Source organism: Lynx canadensis, chromosome C2 (genome assembly GCF_007474595.2).
Source record: "Lynx canadensis isolate LIC74 chromosome C2, mLynCan4.pri.v2, whole genome shotgun sequence".
In the NCBI taxonomy this organism is placed as follows: domain Eukaryota; kingdom Metazoa; phylum Chordata; class Mammalia; order Carnivora; family Felidae; genus Lynx; species Lynx canadensis.
In genome coordinates this window covers 146611726-146630217 of record NC_044311.2, presented here as the reverse complement: position 1 = coordinate 146630217, position 18492 = coordinate 146611726, and the positions used below count along the sequence as shown (strand labels likewise).

The 18492-nt window shown below is 52.8% G+C and overlaps 1 protein-coding gene across 2 annotated transcripts; it reads left to right on the top strand.

The window, feature by feature from the left end:
* CFAP298 (cilia and flagella associated protein 298) lies at positions 1-11818 on the top strand. Of its 2 annotated transcripts, XM_030329787.1 has the most exons (7): positions 1-231; positions 2252-2419; positions 4389-4456; positions 9314-9472; positions 10315-10446; positions 11111-11206; positions 11507-11818. In XM_030329787.1, exons 1-7 carry the CDS (start codon positions 93-95, stop codon positions 11615-11617), a joined length of 873 nt encoding a protein of 290 aa, XP_030185647.1. In that variant the 5' UTR covers positions 1-92; the 3' UTR covers positions 11618-11818. The 2 variants fall into 2 exon arrangements, with proteins under 2 accessions (XP_030185647.1, XP_030185649.1); XM_030329789.1 differs by lacking the exons at positions 1-231; positions 4389-4456 and having other exon boundaries at positions 2342-2419.
* The last annotated feature ends 6674 nt before the right edge of the window (positions 11819-18492 follow it).

Below are 18492 nucleotides of genomic sequence, written 5' to 3'. Positions count from 1 at the left end.
CGGTTAGGCGGCGGTCGCTCCTCGGCCTCGGGTTACGGCGGGCCGCGCATCCCGGGCCTCCTCGCCGCCTCGGCGGGGTCTCCGGGGCCGCCATGGTTCTGCTGCACGTGAAGCGGGGCGACGAGAGCCAGTTCCTGCTGCAGGCGCCGGGGAGCACGGAGCTGGAGGAGCTCACGGTGCAGGTGACCCGGGTCTACAACGCGCGGCTCAAGGTGCAGCGCGTCTGCTCAGGTGCGGCCCAGCGGCGCGGCGAGTCTGCGGCCTGGACCGTGGAGCCCGCGCCGGGGCGGGGAGAAACGGGCCATCCGGGATGGGGAAGTGGGGCGGGAGCCGCAAGACTTTCTCGGGCCGGCTGGGCGGAGAGGGTCAGGTTTGCAAAGATTTGCAAAGACGTGCGGCCGGCGGGCTCGAGAGGGGACAGTCCGTCGGCGTCCCGCGGAGAGCGGAGTCACGCCGGCACCCCGCGTACGGACAAGGCCAAGTGCGCGCCGAAGCGCCGCGGGGCAGGGTGTGAAGTAGCCGGGGAGACGGGCTAACCCGGGGGAGCCGAAACACCCGGTCCGAGAGCAGGTGTAGTGGAAGGAAATCACTCTGTTGAGACGCCTGGAATGGAGCGCCTCCCGGTGGGGGAGCACTTGACTTTGGGACGCCCCCACCTCCCGAGGGTGGGAAGAGCAACCTTGGCGTCCCTTGCCGTTCTCCAGGAAACACAAGCCTGTTTCTCATATTACAACGTTTGGTCACTCCTCTCGAACGCTCTGGAGCAGCGCTGTCTGGCGACTTTCCGCCTCGAGCGAGGTGCTCCCTATTTGTGCTCCCATGGTGATACTCCAGATGTGGTCTAGTGTTTCTGTAATACGTGATTTTTGTGCCATGGAGAACTCCTTAAGGGTTATGGTTTCTTTTTTTTTTTTTTTTTTTTTTCAACGTTTATTTATTTTTGGGACAGAGAGAGACAGAGCATGAACGGGGGAGGGGCAGAGAGAGAGGGAGACACAGAATCGGAAACAGGCTCCAGGCTCTGAGCCATCAGCCCAGAGCCTGACGCGGGGCTCGAACTCACGGACCGCGAGATCGTGACCTGGCTGAAGTCGGACGCTTAACCGACTGCGCCACCCAGGCGCCCCTGGTTTCTGCCTTTATGGCGGATACATATAGTTTCTTAGAAAATTTACTGATTCCAAAACCAGCTCAGTATTAAATGTTTTCCTTTTTTATTTAAAACATTTGGGGAGAAAAGTGACTCCAACTTCTTTTTCTATAAAATTATCAATTGAAAATGTGCTGCTAAATATTACGAGTCGTGCTAGTGGCTCACTCATTTATTCTGTAGCTCCCATTGTCCACTGTGATTCAGGCAGGCCCCAGGGCTCTGCCTGCCAGAGACCAGGGTGAAGGAGACCAGCCCCTGGCCCCCAGATGCTTAGTGTCTGGTAAGGAGAGAGACAATAAAGACCCCATTAAGTTACACCATTTGTTTTGTAGTGTTGTATTATTACAAGCCATCTGGTGTCTTCCTACAGTGCTATGGAAACTCGGAGGGAGGGAGGGAGGGAGAAAGGAAGGGCAAGCGATTTTGCAAGGTTAAAGTGTGGGTTAGTTTTGGGATGAATATATATGGGATTGGAAAAATACAAAGCCACGCTTTTGCATAGTGAACATGATACCAGAACACCAAAGTCTAGTCCCATCTCTGCCGCTTTGGAAGGGTGTGAATTGCCTGAAATCCTCTCCACTGACCAGATTTACACAAATTATTTAGAAAGTATGTCTCTAAAGTTGCAAGCCTCAGGTGACAGGGCTGTAAATGAGGGAAGACCAGGATGTGGAGGATTCTCTTGCCTGCCTCACAAGGCGAAATGCAATAATCTACGTGAACACGCTCGGAAATTGTAACGCCCTTGGTGGATATGTATTCAGACCGTCAGTGAATTTTAACTTGGGCCCCCTGAGTCCCAGAAGGTACAGCCCAGCAGAAGATTCGCACACAGAGCCTGCAGCCCCTGCTGCCCGCGACCACGGTGAGCTCCTAAACTTGGTGCCGCTGCTGACCTAGGACAAATGGGCGACCGTGTGTCAAAGGCCAAGGACAGGCCTGGCCCAAACCAAGTGGTATCTAAGCATTTGCTAAATAAAATAGGGAGCTGCTGGGCAAGACCCCTGACCCCCAGGGAGCCTACATTTCACTGAGGTGTAAGGTGTTGTGATGATAATTGTGATGCATATTGTGTAACTTTCTCTTATTTTTAAGAAATGGAAGAATTGGCAGAACATGGCATATTTCTCCCTCCTAATATGCAAGGACTGACTGATGACCAGATTGAAGAATTGAAATTAAGGGATGAATGGGGTGAAAAGTGTGTACCCAGTGGGGGCTCGGTATTTAAAAAGGATGACATCGGCCGAAGGAATGGGCAAGGTAATCCAGCCTGTGTCTTCTGTGTGCACGCGCGAGCATAGCAGGAAGTATGCAGGTGGCAATTTCACGTGAAAACACGGACCTCGGGGGGCACCTGGGTGGCTCAGTTGGTTAAGCGTCCAACTTCGGCTCAGGTCATGATCTCATGGTTCATGGGTTCGAGCCCCGCGTCGGCTTTGTGCTGACAGCTCAGAGCCTGGAGCCTTCTTCAGATTCTGTGTCTCCCTCTCTCTCTGCCCGCCCCTGCTCATGCTCTGTCTCTCTCTCTCTAATAAAATAGACATTTAAAAAAAAAAAATTAAAAAAAAAACAAAAAACACAGACCTCAGTTTTCTGTACAAACATATGAAATGGTGCACCGTGTAACCGACTCCCGTGGTACCGTGCAAATCCAGAATGAATCGGGTAGGTCGAGGAAGCATCTGTCTTCTTGCTCTTTCTTTACTAAGGTGCTGCGAGCTTTTACATCAGATGAACCACCTGAAGCTGCCAGTTTTGTAGGTAACAAATGGTGAAAATTGAATATGGTTCGACCGAATAGTTTTGGGGGGCAATCATTGACAATGTATTGAGGGTTCTGTTCTGTTACGGTTTGCAGCTACTAGGGTTTGGCTAGAGATTCTGTGTGAACAGAGGCGATGAGTGTCGGCACATCGTCTCCCCTTGAATCGAGGGCACGGCCCTCTGTGGTGTAAAACGTCTTAGTCCATGTCAGCATTCTGAAATCATTCCCCCTTTAGTGTTTGGTTGATCGTGTGGAATTTCAAGGAAAAAAGACGGGAGTCCATTTTGATGGCTTATCCCTTTTAACCTGATTAAAAGGCCCCGTTTAAAAGACCGTAATTGATCGTTTAACAAACACCTAAGCACCTACGTATCTACTGTGCTAGAACACCGTGAGGAGCAAAAGAAATACAAAAGTGTCCCTACAAGGACTTGACAGGCTCAAAAAATATTTTTGTAAAAAAAATAGTGAAGATGATAGGAATTTTTAGTGTTATTTCGGGTGGGTTTTAGCCTGGAAAATGGTTGGCTGCCTTCCACAGCTTTTCATAATGTAAACTCATTGTCAATTTGGAGAGATGTTTTTGCTTTTTTTTTTTTTTTTTTTTTTTTTTAATGTTTGTTTACTTTGAGAGAGAAAGCGTTAGGCAGGGGGAGGAGCAGAGAGAAGGAGAGAGAGAATCCCGAGCAGGATCCGTGCTGTCAGCACAGAGCCTTGATTTGGGGCTCGATCCCACGACCCTGGGATCATGACCTGAGCCGAAATCAAGAGTCAGACGCTTAACCGACTGAGCCACCCAGACGTCCCAAGATATTTGTGCTTTTTAGAAGGAATTGCATCACTGAAAAAAAATAATAGTATGTCCTGAGAACCAGTTAATGGTTCATTATTCACCTTTAAACCAATATTATCTTAAATTAACCATTTCTATTCTAACACAACTTTATGTTTCTAGCGTTTTCAGTGTCTTAATTCATACTTTTATTTATTAAGAAGTTGAAGCTCTGTGGGGCTTCTGGGTGGCTCAATCAGTTTAGCCTCCGACTTCGGCTCAGGTCATGATCTTACGGGTCGTGAGTTCCAGCCCCACGTTAGCCCCTCTGCTAACAGCGCAGAGCCCGCTTCCGATCCTGTCTCCCTCTCTCTCTGCCTCTCCGTCGCTTGCGCACAATCTTTCTCTCTCTCACTCAAAAATAAAGAAACTTAAAAAAAATAAATAAATAAAGCAAAGCTTTGAGAGCCTTCCCAGCTTCTCGCAGCCAGCTTCCCTGTGTCCCTCACCTGAATTCCACGAGTGTCCTCCTCTCAGGTCCTTGCTCCCTGACTTGGCCAGGAGGGATTAGGACATCTAAGGGTTTTTGGGGGTTTGTTTGTTTTGGTTTTGTTCGTTTTTCCCTCTCCCCTCCCCAAGAAGACCTTTAAAGATAGCTGTTTCTCTCCCTCTTCCCGGTTCTATTTCCACAGCTCCAAATGAAAAGATGAAGGAAGTGTTAAAGAAGACTATAGAAGAGGCCAGAGCAATCATATCGAAGGTTAGCTTTTTTAAATGAAGCCCTAAGGCCTGTCATTTGAAATACACACTCCACTTACTCCAGAGTGGAGTTATCTTCGGCCCAGCCTGTTCTTTTTCTAGCTTTCCCGGGGCAAGGCAAGGACCAGCCTGTTTGGGTGTGGGTGGTCGCTTTTCCTTTTCATATTGGTGACAGCTGTCCTGAATCCTCCCGGTCTCCCGGGTCAGGCAGAAAGGGTGCCTGGCCTGCGCGAGTACGACATGGACTTGTGGGACACTGTGTAGTGCATGTGGCACAACCACGAGCTGATGGGTACGTGATGTGGGGAGAACTTGAGAAAGTGAAACGTAAACATCGTGACCCTGTAAGAGCTCCGTGGATATTTGATTGCTGGAATTCGTGCCGCTACGAATTACTTTTTTGCAATGGTCACTAGTACTTACGCAGAAGCTGTTTCAGAGAAGGAGAAGCAGAGGTCATACCTGACAGTGCAGGTAATGTGACCCTGGAGGAAAAGAATATTAGGATGTTTGAATAATTGTTTTGTCTGTCAGTTGCTTTATTTATGTGTTGGCCCTGGGCGTTGCTACCCCCTGCCCCCCATTCCAGCCTTCTCAGTGGATAACTTTTTTTTTTTTTCTTTTCCTACTGATCACTGGGCAAAATCACTTTTTTTTTTAATTTCTTTTTCAATGTTTATTGATTTTTTAGAGAGAGAGAGGGAGACACAGAATCTGCAGTAGGCTCCAGGCTCTGAGCTGTCAGCACAGGGCCTGATGCAGGGCTCAAGCTCACGGACTGCGAGATCATGACCTGAGCCGGAAGTTAGAAGCTTCACTGACTTTAGGGGCACCTGGGTGGCTCCCGGTTGAGCGTCTGACTTCGGCTCAGGTCATGATCTCACGGTTCATGAGTTTGAGCCCCACATCGGGCTCTGTGCTGGAGCTTGCTTCAAATTCTGTGTCTCCCTCTCTGACTGCCCCTCCCCTGCTCATGCTCTGTCTCTCTCTGTCTCAAAAATAAATAAAGAAAAACAAAAAACAAAAAAAAAGCTTAACCGACTGAGCCACCCAGGCATCCCTGGGCAAAATTACTTCTTTTTACATTTTTTTTTTTAAGTTTATTCATTTTTCAGAGACAGAGCGTGAGTGGGGAAGGGGCAGAGAGAGAGGGAGACACAGAATGCGAAACAGGCTCCAGGCTCCGAGCTGTCAGCGCAGAGCCCGACACGGGGCCCGAACCCACGGATGGGGAGATCATGACCTGACCTGACCTGATCAGGACCGACTGAGCCACCCAGGCGCCCCATGGGCAAAATTACTTCTAAACCAACATGTCCTTAATTCTTCAAGCTCTTAACTAATCCTTTAAATGCTTCAGGAATGACTGCTCTTCAGTGCCTATTAATTTAGCAAAAGCTCTCTCAAGTCCGACAAGGAAGGCTTTGGTTCAGCCCAGTGTTTGCAAAATGCCTTTGATCCTAGAACCCTTTTTTTTTTTTTACAGTATTGATCGTAACTGTTAACACCTGATCAAACTAGCACGTGTCAGGGCGTGTGAGGAAAATCGTGGCCTGGACACTGCTCTGCACCCTTCACTCCCCTCACTGTCTGCTGTGGAAATCCTTTCCGGTCTCTTTGCTTGTGGATCTTCTTACGTGGTTGTCTCCGAATTTACAGGGAGGCTTCTCGGGCTCCAGTCCTTTGCTGCAGTGATTTGCCCAAAGTGGCAGGGCACCCGAGTGGCCGGCCTGACTTCTCGCCCGGGGCCCTTTCCACGCCGCCTCCAGAAATGCAGTGCACGTCACCGTCCCCTCTCCAGAGCTGGCCACGGTGGGGACAGTTAGCACTGTGGGGCAAGCAGGAGAAGGTTCGAGTCCTGTGGCCAGAGGTTCATCATGGGGAGACGGTGGCTCCCCGGGAATGAGACCACTGTCTCTGTGGCCCCTTTTCCTGAGCTGTCCCTCTGCTGAGAGCAGGAGACCAGGTCATTGGGGCGTCTGCTGCCCTGAAGCCGCACCGGCGTTCCTCTGTCACCCTGCCGTGTTACCTGGCCAGGGATCACTGCCCTTGGCATTTCGTGGAGCTTGTGCAGAAAATGACTCACCCGCGCTGAGTTAATGTTGGTGGCGGTGGGCGGCGTTTTCTGAGCAGAAAGACTTCCCTCACGTGACCCCGTATCTGGGAGCTCTGCACACCCATCCTCGGCATAAGCCTCTGATGGGAAGACCTGATACGTTTTCTGGGGATCTGTGACTCCCGAAACAATCTCGTGAGCCACCTGCGAGCAAGCAAGGCAGGAATATCCCCTCTGTTTCACAGATGAGAACAGAGCTTTAGAGAGTTCGGATCTGGGCCCCCAGGGCACGGTCCACCTTCCTCCCTCAGGCCACACATCCGCCCTGCCCCCCTCAACCCCCTCTGGGACCTGGGCGTCCCTGCCACAGAACTCCTGCAGTCACTCCTCCTCCTGTCTTACTAGTCCGCCACTCGGTCAGATTAGAGCACCGTCACCCAGAATGGCCCCCTTTAGTGCAGGACCTCCCGTCCCCCTTCCCCATCCCTGAACCCCCGCCCGGCCATGCCGCCCCACTAACGCTGCTTCCCTAACCCGTCCTTGCCCAGCTGGGCCCCAGTCGGCTGGCCCCGGGCTCTGAGGCTCCAAATGGCCTGCGTCCTGCCCTGCCTGCCTCCTTCCTTCTGACGTGGCACAGCGGTCAAGGCTGTCTTGGCAGGAGCCCTCAGTTCTCTGTCCGTCCTGCAAGGTCCTCTTCTCATCCCTCCCTGGAGATTCTGATCTGTGTCTGATCCCCCCCCCCCCGCGGCCCCAGGCTCTCCCCCATTTCTGCTGCTGCCCCCACTGTTGCTTGCCCGGAAACCCAGGATGGGGGTGATGTTTTCAGTGCCTCCTGTTCTGTGGGCTACGTCTACGCTGTTAATGCACTCAGGCCTCTTTACTTCTCCAGAAATCAGTTCTCTGCGGCTTCATCCTCACACCGCCCTGTCCCTCCCAGCGAGCTTCCTGGAGCAGACGTACTGCCACATGTGTGGCCCGGAACCTCCTGGGTGTCTCAGGACCCAGCCTCTGTTTCCTTACCCCACAGAGATGGTCATCTCAGGGCCACCCCTTCGCTTCGCAGGTCGGAGGTTTTTCTGTCTGACACTGTCCTCTGAGCACGTCGAGGACCCTCCTGTCCTCCTGTCCCCTCCCAGCTCCGTGAGTGCCCTTTCTCTTCCCCCTCACCACGTTGAGTGTTTATCGAAGCACTTTCTCCTGGGTCCTTTTCTCTCTCCTTGCCCCTCCCCCCAGTGTTTTACCTTCTCCTCCTCCAAATGCACAGTCTGCCTCCGCAGGGAACTCCAATCTGTCTCCTCCCCCTGATGCCTTCCTTCGCCTGCACCTGGTTCCTAGAGGCTTCTTCCTGAAAGTCCTCGAGGAAGCTCAGGTTTCCTAGACCCGAGAGTTCGATTCCTCGCTCCTCCCTGTGCTCTGGACCCAAGGAGAAGCACTTCCCGCAGACTTGCCACTTGGTGTTGGCAGAGCCACCGGTGCCTCGATGACACAGGCTGTTGTCCCCCCCCAACCCCCATGAGCCTTACCTCGGGTCCTGTACCGTGTGTCCCACGATGGCGACAACCCAGCGCCTTCAGTTGCCACAGCCACCGCTTTATTGAAGGCGCCCTGGTAGCCTTTTGGTGCCTTGCAGATACCGACCCGGAGGCCTGGGTTCAGGATTGACACTAACTATGGAGTGTTGCTGCAGACCCCGCAAGTGAAAGGGCAAGGTCCCCGGCAAGAGCCCACACCTTCAGACGCCAGGCAACCCACGGCGCTTCTGTCCCGGCTGTAAATCTGGAGGTTCCCACAACCCCCCGCCTGGTTCACCAGTTCACAGAACACACTGCGAGCGCTGTACTTCCGACTACGGCTTTGTTATAAAGGACACAACTCGGCGCCGAGTGGAAGAGATGTAGGGCGAGGTCTGGGGTGTGGGGTGCAGAGCCTGTGGGCGCTTTCCTGGGATTCCCGGCACCTGCCTTCGAATAGCAGTGTGTTCTCCACCCCGGAAGCTCCTCCGGGCTCCGATGCCCAGGATTTTTATCGGGGTTTCAGTATGTGGGCGTGAATAATAAAATTCTGGGCCCCGGGACTCCTCTCCAGCTCCCCTCCCTTTTCTCCCCGCCCCCCCCCCCCCCCGCCAGGATGGTGATGGGGGTTGGGTCTGAAAGTTTCAACCCTCTAATCTCTGCTCCCTCTCCCTGAAATGAGGTCCCACATGGGTCACCTCATTAGCATAAACTCTGGTGTGGTCCAAAGGGGCTCGTTATGAGTAACAGACATGCCTGCCACTCAGGAAATTCCTGGGCATTTCCCTGCTCTCCCCCAGCCGGGAGCCTTCTTCACCCACCACGAGGTTAGGCTCCTGCCCGGGAGAGACGTCGCCGCCTGTCCTCAGTGCAGATTCCTCAGCCTGGCCTCCCCAGCACGAGCCCCAACGTCCCCAACCCCCTTGGGCACTGGTGCACTGGCTGCACTTACCTGCTGCTCTTTGCTTCTGGTCCTGTCACTCACCTCCCTGCTCCACCTTCCCCCCACCGTGGCGTGGCATGGCCCCATCCCCTCGGTCTGCGCTGCTGAGCGTCCTCCGCACTTGACTGCCCTCGTCGGCCCCGCTCGTAGTCTGCTTGGTGGTCTAGGCCGTGGCGGGCGCGGCAGAAGCCCCGCGAGGATGTTGGTGGCTTCGGTAGCAAGCCCCATTGGAGTCCTTTGTGTCCTGTGGCAGTCGTCTCTGCGGGAGGCTGGTACAAGAACCTGATCAGTACTTACTGAATCGGTCAGTCCCATTGTACAGAATGATTCCTGTCCCTGTCCCTTCAGAAACAAGTGGAAGCCGGAGTCTGTGTTACCATGGAGATGGTGAAAGACGCCTTGGACCAGCTGCGAGGTGCAGTGATGATTGTCTATCCCATGGGGCTGCCGCCATACGATCCCATCCGGATGGAATTCGAAAATAAAGAAGACTTGTCTGGGACTCAGGTATGTGGCTCTCGGGCGTCCTGTGGGGTGGGTGGGTCATTGCAGAGTTGGGCCTCCTCTCCTGGACGTCGTCTTTCGCTTCATACGCAGCCTTCCATCCTGCCGTGCTGTGCTTCCGAGCAGAGCCCTGGGTTTAGGGGAGACCCCGAAGATAGTGCTCGCGGTTGAGGGCACACGGAGGGACAGGAAGTTTGTGGGGCTGCCCAGCAGGAGTAACTGAAAACCTGCCCGTTCTCTTTGGCCACTGGGAAGCCAGAAACCTAACTCGTGCCTGTTTCTACCCAAAGTGCATTCATTGGTCCCTTTGCCTGGAATTTTGTGTTCTAGCCTCACCTTTTGCTTCATGTTATTTTCCTGCATTTACGTTCCATTTTCCTTTGTTTTTCTCATTTATCCTTTATCCCATTGGACAGTGCCTGTGGCTCTGAGCCATCTTAAATAGGCGGGCTGTGCAGAAGCAGACAAACAGCCCCATTGTGCGTAGATGTAAAAACCCGGCTGGATTCCAGTGTTCTTTCCTGGCAGTATCCTCAAAATCCATCCGAGAAGGACCTTGTATTGTAGATGAGGGTACACATGAGATAGGGTGCTCCCCACCTCCCAGAGCAGGAGGGTGACGAAGTCAGGGCAAGAGTTGGAGCTACCAGGAAAGGCATGAAGATGAGCAAGGGCTTTGGTTCGGTGGGGGTGGTGGTGTCGCCCCTGGGGAGAGGGGAGGTGGGGTGGCGCTGAGATGCCAGACCCTGCCCCACACTGGTGGAGGGGGGACCTCCTGGGGGAGGATCACACGCGTGGGCCAGTGTCCGGAGGCACCTTAAAGCCAGTTCTGACCACGGCCCCAGGCAGGACTGAATGTTATTGAAGAATCAGAGGCCCAACTGTGGTGGGCGGCCAAGGAGCTCAGAAGAACAAAGAAGCTTTCAGACTATGTGGGCAAAAATGAGAAAACCAAAATTATCGCCAAGATTCAGCAAGTGAGTACTTTTGCTTTCACACGACACCACTTTCTGTTAACTGTTTTCCAACCAATAAAAAATTAGAGTAAATCTCACTTAGTCTCTTTGTTACAAATACTTTAATCCCGTTAGTGCAGGCTTAACGTAAAACAGCGAAAACTGGAAGACAGTATGGATTGCTTGACGATATCTGGAGTTTGATTTAATGGGGGGGGGGGTGTACATAAGCCATGCTAATTTCAACCTTAGAAATAGGGCTACAAGTAACTAAAAGTGGTTCTCAAAATGGAAACTACAGCCTAGAGCACTGATTTCAAGTTTTCAAAGTACTGATACTCTGTAAACAAGGAGGATGTGCCAGAAGTTGTTACAGATATAGATCGCGTAGAGCCGTATCCGTGCGAGGTTGCTTTGCCTAAATCATTTCTCCATGATTATCTCCGTCCCTTCTCCACTGGACCCGCGGCGGCCGGTGGCATTGCCCGGCCTCTGGTCTCTGTCCACCATGAGGGCCCAGGGTTGAGGGGCTGCTGGAGACCAAGCCTCTCGGGATGATCAGAACGGATCCTCAGTTTATGTGTAGCAGTCGGCAAAGGCGGTTATAAAACATTCACTGTAACTTCCTGGGTGGCCCCTGTAAGAGTGCTGTAATCCACAGTCTGCTCCGCCCTCGTCTTTGCAGAGGGGACAAGGGGCCCCAGCCCGAGAACCGATCATCAGCAGTGCGGAGCAGAAGCAGCTGATGCTGTATTATCACAGAAGACAGGAGGAGCTCAAGGTACCGGGCTGATAGGTTTTCAGAGCTGGCACCACGGGCATTCACCCCCTTCCTTACCCAAGTGCACGGGGGGCTGCCGGGGGGGCCGTGAGTTCTGCAGGATGTAGGGAGGGGCGTTTCTAGAGCTCCCGCCTCTCCAGGGCCCCCGGGACCCTGCCAGGCATCCCACCTGCATTAGAGTCTGGGAGCATCCTTTTGGGGAGACGGGAGTGGGAGTTTGGACGTGGGTTCTTCAGTCTGTTCATGTTGCAAAACACTTTCCTGAAATGCCTTCCTGTGTAAAACATAATTTATTTCCAGAAATTGGAAGAAAATGACGATGACTCCTGTTTAAATTCCCCATGGGCAGATAACACTGCTTTGAAAAGACATTTCCACGGGGTAAAAGACATCAAGTGGAGGCCAAGATGAAGTTCACCAGTTGGTGATGCTGTCATTAATACCGGCTCACCTTTCCTGTAGGCAAAATAAAAACACATTTAAATAATACTAGGGCGCCCACAACCCTCTGAAAAATGTTGAATTTCTAGTTGTCCTAGTTTTTCTTTCCGTTTGAATGTGTCCAATAAAAATTATTTAAGGTTTTAGAATTTAATAAATATATCCTCAAAAGCATCAGCCTCAGTTATTTGTATTTCAAAACAACTATTTAGTGTCTTTGACTAAATACTAAATGTAATTACAGACACTTTTTGCTTCTGGATCTGTTTTATATTCTCACGACCGCTGCTGCCTTGGAAGAAATGGAAGAAGTGTCTTTTCTCCCTGCGAGTCAGGTGTCCGCCGAGCAGCGTGACCGGCAGTGGCCGCTAGAGGCCGCCCGACACTCACCGCCCCACTGGGCTCAGCCCTGGATCCTTCCAGGGCCTTCTTTAATCCCGCCAGACACGGTCACTTTCCTGGCATCGCCCGGCTCCCAAGGTGAAGTTTGCCTCCTGGCTGACGCCCGACTGGCCTCGCTGTCTAGGTGTAAAGGCTACACTGTGATGAAAGCCGGGGAGCAAGCTTGTCTGACCTGGAGACCGAGCTGGTTCTTCTGTAACTTCTGGGCTGTTCCTGAAAACGAACGCAGCCCCTGTAGCAGACGGTTCTCCCAGGTGGGCTCGGCCTCCAGCTCCCCGTGCGCTAGGCTTCCACGGAGGCTGACGACGGGGTCTGGCTCATTGACCACCCACCATCCTGGCCGGTTTTTAAACCCCATCCCATCATCCCCCACGGACCCTGGCACTGGAGCTCAAGTTCATCTCCCAAACCGCCTGAGCAGCCAGAGCGGCCTAGAAATCCTGTCCTGCTTGGCTTTTGGCGTGGAGAGTTCTGTTCCCGTCATTGGAGGAAATGCCGCGTGCTCGTCCCGAGGAAGAGCAGTGACGGGGACGACCCCTGCCCCTGCCCCGGCCCCGCTGTGCCCACCGCTCCTCTCCCCGCCCCACGGCCACAAAGAAGGAGCTGTGGAGGCAGGGGCGGGGTGGGCATGCCTTCTGCCTGCGGAGGGGCAGGATTTCCTGGGGGGAGGGGGCGGCCCGGCCACTTCCGCTCTGCCCGTGCCCACGGGTCAGACCAGTATAAATGGGAACATGGCAGCAAGATCCACCAAGACTCCGCCCCCACCTGGAAGGGAGGACTTGGGCCCTCGGCAGAGACCAGCCTCTCAGGAGCAGGAAGGACCTCGAGCACTCTGCACACGTCCGTCTCCCAGAACCTTCTGCCTCCTCCCCTCCCCTCCCCACCATCTCCAGCTTCCTTATAGCGGCTGCCCCCAAGCTGGCTACTGGAGTCCTGCTGTTCCCTAAGCAGCGTTTCCTGAAGTGGGTTGGAGCCAACCACACGTCTCATTGCAACTGACTCGTGTTGTGGCTGATGGTCAAAGTTTGTAAAGTCAAATCTGCATCTATTTTCTTTTAGACTTTGGTTATAACTTTGTTTCCACGAAAAGTTTTTATACTTGCACGATGTGAAGTTTGCAGTAAGATCCTATGATTTTATTTGAGGAGCTTCCCGCCTTCGACAGTGTGTATAGTTTATGCACGTTACATCCGCGCCAGACTTGTAAAAAGCGTCAGCAAGTCACATGATCACAGTAGCTCTTTTTAAGAACTTTCTACATCATTAGGAATGCTTACTGACTCACTGGGATATAAATGCTTTATGCGGCCATGATAGTTACTCTTTTGCTTCACATAATCTGAAGTTATTAGCCAAAGGGTCACTCACTTTGGGGTATAGAAATCACTAGATCGGGGCACTTGGGTGGCTCAGTTGGTTATGCATCCGACTCTTGCTTTGGGCTCAGGTCATGGTCCGGTGAGATCAAGCCCCGAACTGGGCTTTGCACCGACAGTGTGGAACCTGCTTGGGATTCTCTCTCTTCCTCTCTCTCTGTCCCTCCCCCGAATATAGGCGTGCTCTCTCCTTCTCTCTCGCAAAACAAAAAGAAATTACTAAAGTACTACCTCACACTATGCTTCCATATTGAATACGCTGGTAAGAAGTACGGTCCCCTCTGGCTGCCCTTCTCCCCTGCAAAACCCCCAGGCCCCCTCTGTTGGGACAGAGGGCCCCCTTTGCAGCCATCTGTAAGGAAAGGGGGGGCTGGCGGTCGCTGGTGCCCGCCATGTGTCCACTGAGCGGACGTGGGTTAATTCACTGCACAGCACCCACTGAGGAGGCCGGTGGCGATCTGAAAGGGTGACCTGCGTCATCCTTGGTCACGTGGCTAGTGAAGGTGGAGCCAACCTTGGTCACGTGGCTAGCGAGGGTGGGGCCAAGAGGCCAAGCGGCTGACTTGCTGAGGAGCCAGTTTATGGGCAGGTCACCTGACCAGATGGGAGGTTACAGACCAGCCTAAAGGTACGTGATCTTGTGTCTTTTTTTTTTTTTTTTTTTTTAACCCATCTTTGGATCAGTATCAGAAGGAAACGAAGTGCCTGTTTTCTGTGCGGCGCCAATCGGGGCCCGTAGATGCGTCCTTTGACGCAACTTGTGTTCTCCCGTGGTTATTTCATGGAGACCAGGAATGCTAGTAATAAAATCTGACACCACCTAAAGCCCTCCGGGCCAGCAAACCGAAAGCCCGGGGCAGTATTTCTGTCACAGGATTACCTCGTTCCTTGGCAACCGCTCTGCAAAGAATGTGCCATCCAGCTTGAAATTAACGGCCACAGGCTCAGAGCACAGTGGCCTTGAGCCTCGTGGAATTGTCTTGCAAAGCCTCAGAAACCGCCCCACCATGCTCTCCCCCTGCCGCCAGATCCCCGGAGTCGTGACCCCCTGTTGCAGAAAGCCCTTCCGGCCCAAGTTCAAGGAGAGAGACGGTGGGACTCCCTGGAAAAGTTCAGCGTGAGACGTCCTGGCAACGGCAGCCAGCCTTTGTACCTTCCCGTCTCCCAGGTGGTTACATGAAATGCTTTACGCGCATTTTCTCCCGGATCCCTCACAACAGCCGAGTTGGGAAGAAACTAGGACTGTTGTCATCTCACAAACAAGGAAAGTACAGCCCAGAGGGGTTCATGTGCCCAAGATGAGGCCCCTAGAAAACCCACCTGCTGGCCCCAGAGTCTGCGTTAACTCTGCTGGTGAGTTTCCACGTAGCCTAATGGTAGACACTGACCCGACGGCCGGCGAGCAGCGGCTGGTGAACGTCCACGGAACACCCGTCTGCGCCGGGACCCAGCCCAGGCACCTCCACGGTGGGCAGGTGGCAACCTGAGATGATCTTAGGGTCTCAGGCCAACAGCCCTGGGACTTCGGGTCCCGAGACGGCTCTGGCTCACCAGCCTCTGAAGGCGAATGATGCCCAAGCCCACCCTTGACGGGCTTGAAGCAAAACAGAAGCTTGACTCGGCTCTGAAAACCGCTGCCCCAAACGAAAGGAAGAGTCCAGGTCGTGTCCCGCCCAGAGGACCCTGGGGCACGCCAGCATGGATTCAGAGATCAGCCGACGCACGAATTCCCACACGCTAGGTCCTGGGCTACCGTTGGTCTGGATAGATTGAATTCTATACATTCGGACCAGGAGAACCACAGCCACGTCTGTCCTGCTGCTTGGGCCACAAGGCAGGGGCAAAAGCACCAAAATCACCCGTATGATCCCTGATCCCGCCGTTGGCTGTTGGGCGGCCGCATACCCACAGCTGTGTCACTGTTTTCACCCTAAACCTCTCCCGAGTGCCCCTGGCACAGCAGCCCATGGTACCCAACACCTTTTATTATTTTTCCGTGGCCCATCGGGAGGTCATCGTACTCTGGGTGGCCCGGCGGCCACCAGCGCGTGGCCGACGAACAGGACGACACGCCGGAGCCCTTCACTCTGCCCCTTCGTCTGCAACATCATCTTGAAATAAGGTGGAGCCATGTGCGCGTGATGTGGATTTCAGGACCGCGGTGCAGTGAATGTCCACGGGCCTCCCCCCCGCCGTCTACTGCCCTTCCCCCTTCCCACCCACCCCCCCCAACCCACAAACAAAGTAGGCAGACACAATAGCAGCATTATTCTAGTGGGTTCTCATTTCTTGTTACCCCCTTTGCATCGTGCCCGAATGGATCCCATAGGCTCAGCCACTGTGGGTTTTGGCGATAGATTTGCAAACTACAAGATGCACTCAAAATACAAAACCGCACTCCAGTCTTTGGGTCAGAATCCTCTGGTATGACTAAATCGCTTACGTTGTAAAGTGAAAGAGATGAAGATAAGACAATCAAGGGCATTGGTATGCAAAGCAAAACCCCAAAACTGAGAGCTGCTTTGAGTTTAACTAGTAGACCTTCACAAAATGAACTCAGCTCAGGAACAGATGTCTGTCCACCTTCTCTGGCAACAGTTTCCGGGGCCGGAAAACTCTTGGCATTTCCCGAGGTAATTTACATTTAACTGATGAAAGAGTTTTTGAGCCGGACAGCTCTTGATTTTGCCTGGGGATGTAAGTATGATTTACCTTATTGAATATGGGATTTTAATAGCTTTGTGCCATAGGAACCCCCAAATCGGTGAACGCAGGTAGAGGAGTGATGGCACCGTTAGCAAAAACGGTCCGCCTTATGAATGCCTGATTGAAGCTGTGAAACTGTGAATTTCAAAATGTGTCTCACACGTTCAAATGTACGAGAGCCAAAATTCAAATGTGTCTCACACTAGAGTTACAAGAGCAGTGTATAAATCGATTTCTTCATTATATATTTAAATATTCATAGTATTTTTCTCAGCTGAGGCATCGCGTACCTAACGCAACTGAGATTTTCGCCTAACTTCCTTCCCCAGCCCCGGGAAGGCTGCGAAGTGGCTTCTGTCTCCACTCCCGGGTGGCCCCGCGTTTCAGCACTTTCCCAACCCCACTGGGGCTGCTGTCTGTTTATATGTCGTCTCCCTGAATGCACTGGGAGCTCTGGAGGCGGGGCACTGTTGTAGATTTTAATTCTTCCCCTCTAGAAGCAAGGACTCTGACATTTTCTGAAGCAGGCCAGGCTGATGTCGATGGGGGGCGGGGGGGCGGGGCGGAGAAGGGACAGGGTCTTGTCTTCGTTCAAGGGCTGCTGTGCCTTGGCCCTTCTGGATAAAGGGAGGGGTGGGGCTAGAGTCAGGGGTGGGGGTGCTAATTCTTCACAAGGCCATGCCTCACGGTCAGCGACAAAGTTCCCGGCACCTGCTAGGGTCTGGTTTTGCCTGAGGGAGGCTCCTGCTTCCACAGGCTTTGGCTGAACGTGGGACCTCCTGGTGCCGGGCGGGGTTTGGGGTCACTCTGGGCCTAACGGAGCACAGCGTCCGTGCTTTTGTCACAGCCCGATTGGGGGCCTGCAGAATTCCTCAGCGAACGTGAGCCTCGAGGCTTTCTCGACTGGGGAAGAAGCCGTCACCTGATCAGAATTTCATTTTAGGAGCAGAATCGTTAGCGGAATCCAGGACATTTTGTCATCACACAGAACACACCCTGAAAGATCATCTACCATGTTTTTGAAGCGTATTAATTTATTTTGAGAGAGCGAGAAAGCAGGGGAGGGACAGAGAGAGGGAGAGAGAGAATCCCAAGCAGGCTCCACGCTGTCAGCACAGAGCCCGACGCAGGACTTCGTCCACGAACTGTGAGTTCGTGACCTGAGCCAAAATCGAGCGTTGAACGCTTAACCGACTAAGTCACCCAGGCGCCCCCCACCCCCGCCCCCGCCCCCGATCATCCAACAGTTTTCAAAGGATGAGCAGCCTCAGACTGAATCAGGGCCACACAGCACGGCTCCACGTGGGGGTGCAGGTTTTCCTGCTCTTGGAGGCTTCCGCCCAGTCTTGGGTGTCTCCAAAGGGCCACAGACAGAAGTTCTACCAAATAGAAAAGCGACAAAACCTGCGTCCAAAAATGGCAAGGAGGAAGAGAAGTGTCTCTGGGAAGCTTCTGGTGGAACGTGTGGAGCTGGGTATGTAGACGTCCACACTACCCCCATCCCAGGGATGAGAGTCGGGGGTTCCAGAGCCCCCCTTGGACCCCACAGTGTCTGCCTTTCCTCACTCCGGCTGCGTTCCGGTCCTGTCTTCCTCAGGCCATCTCCGCGACCGCACGTCTCTGCAGGGCCCCTCCCTGAGGCCACTTCCAGTCACCTGTTAGACCCCACAGCCCCCCACTCTGGGGGAGGGGGAGGCCCTACCAGTCAGCACCCAGGGAACCCCGGGCCGGTTTTTGAGCACTAACATCCAACCCACAGAAAGGCCCTTCCTCCTGGAAATCAGACATATGTATCTTTCTTTTAATGTTTATTTATTCATTTTGAGAGGGGGGAGGGGCAGAGAGAGAGGGAGAGAGAGAGAATCCCAAGCAGGCTCTGCACCATCAGCACAGAGCCCGACGCAGGGCTCCAACCCACTAACCATGAGATCATGACCTGAGCTGAAATCAAGAGTCAGATGCTTAACCGACTGAGCCACCCAGGCATCCTTCAAACACATATATTGAGATACACGCTTGCCAGATGGGAGCTATTCCAAAGCTGTACAATTTCTAGAAAGTAATGATGTGAACAGAACAGCAAGTATATGATTCTGCTCCAACAATATCTACAAAGATATCTAGTAGTAAATATCAGAAACTATAAATCATTAAACACCTAAATAAAGAACTAGCAAAGGATCAACAAAGTAAATAAAAGAAAGCAGAAGGAAGGAATTAATGGAGGTCAAAGCAGAAATGTAACAAGTTGAAAAAGAGTGTTTCACTAATACCTCAAAACCGGTGGATTGAGAAATCAACAAAATTGGAAAACTACTAGCTGGCGTAATTAAAAAAAGAAAGAAAGAAAGAAAGAAAGAA

Bases quoted from the DNA above. Each gene is read 5' to 3' on its own strand.
- CFAP298 (XM_030329787.1), top strand. From the start codon at position 93: ATGGTTCTGCTGCACGTGAAGCGGGGCGACGAGAGCCAGTTCCTGCTG. The intron at 2,420-4,388 runs GTAATCCAGCCT...CTATTTCCACAG, and splicing joins CGGCCGAAGGAATGGGCAAG to CTCCAAATGAAAAGATGAAG. The intron at 11,207-11,506 runs GTACCGGGCTGA...ATTTATTTCCAG, and splicing joins GAAGACAGGAGGAGCTCAAG to AAATTGGAAGAAAATGACGA.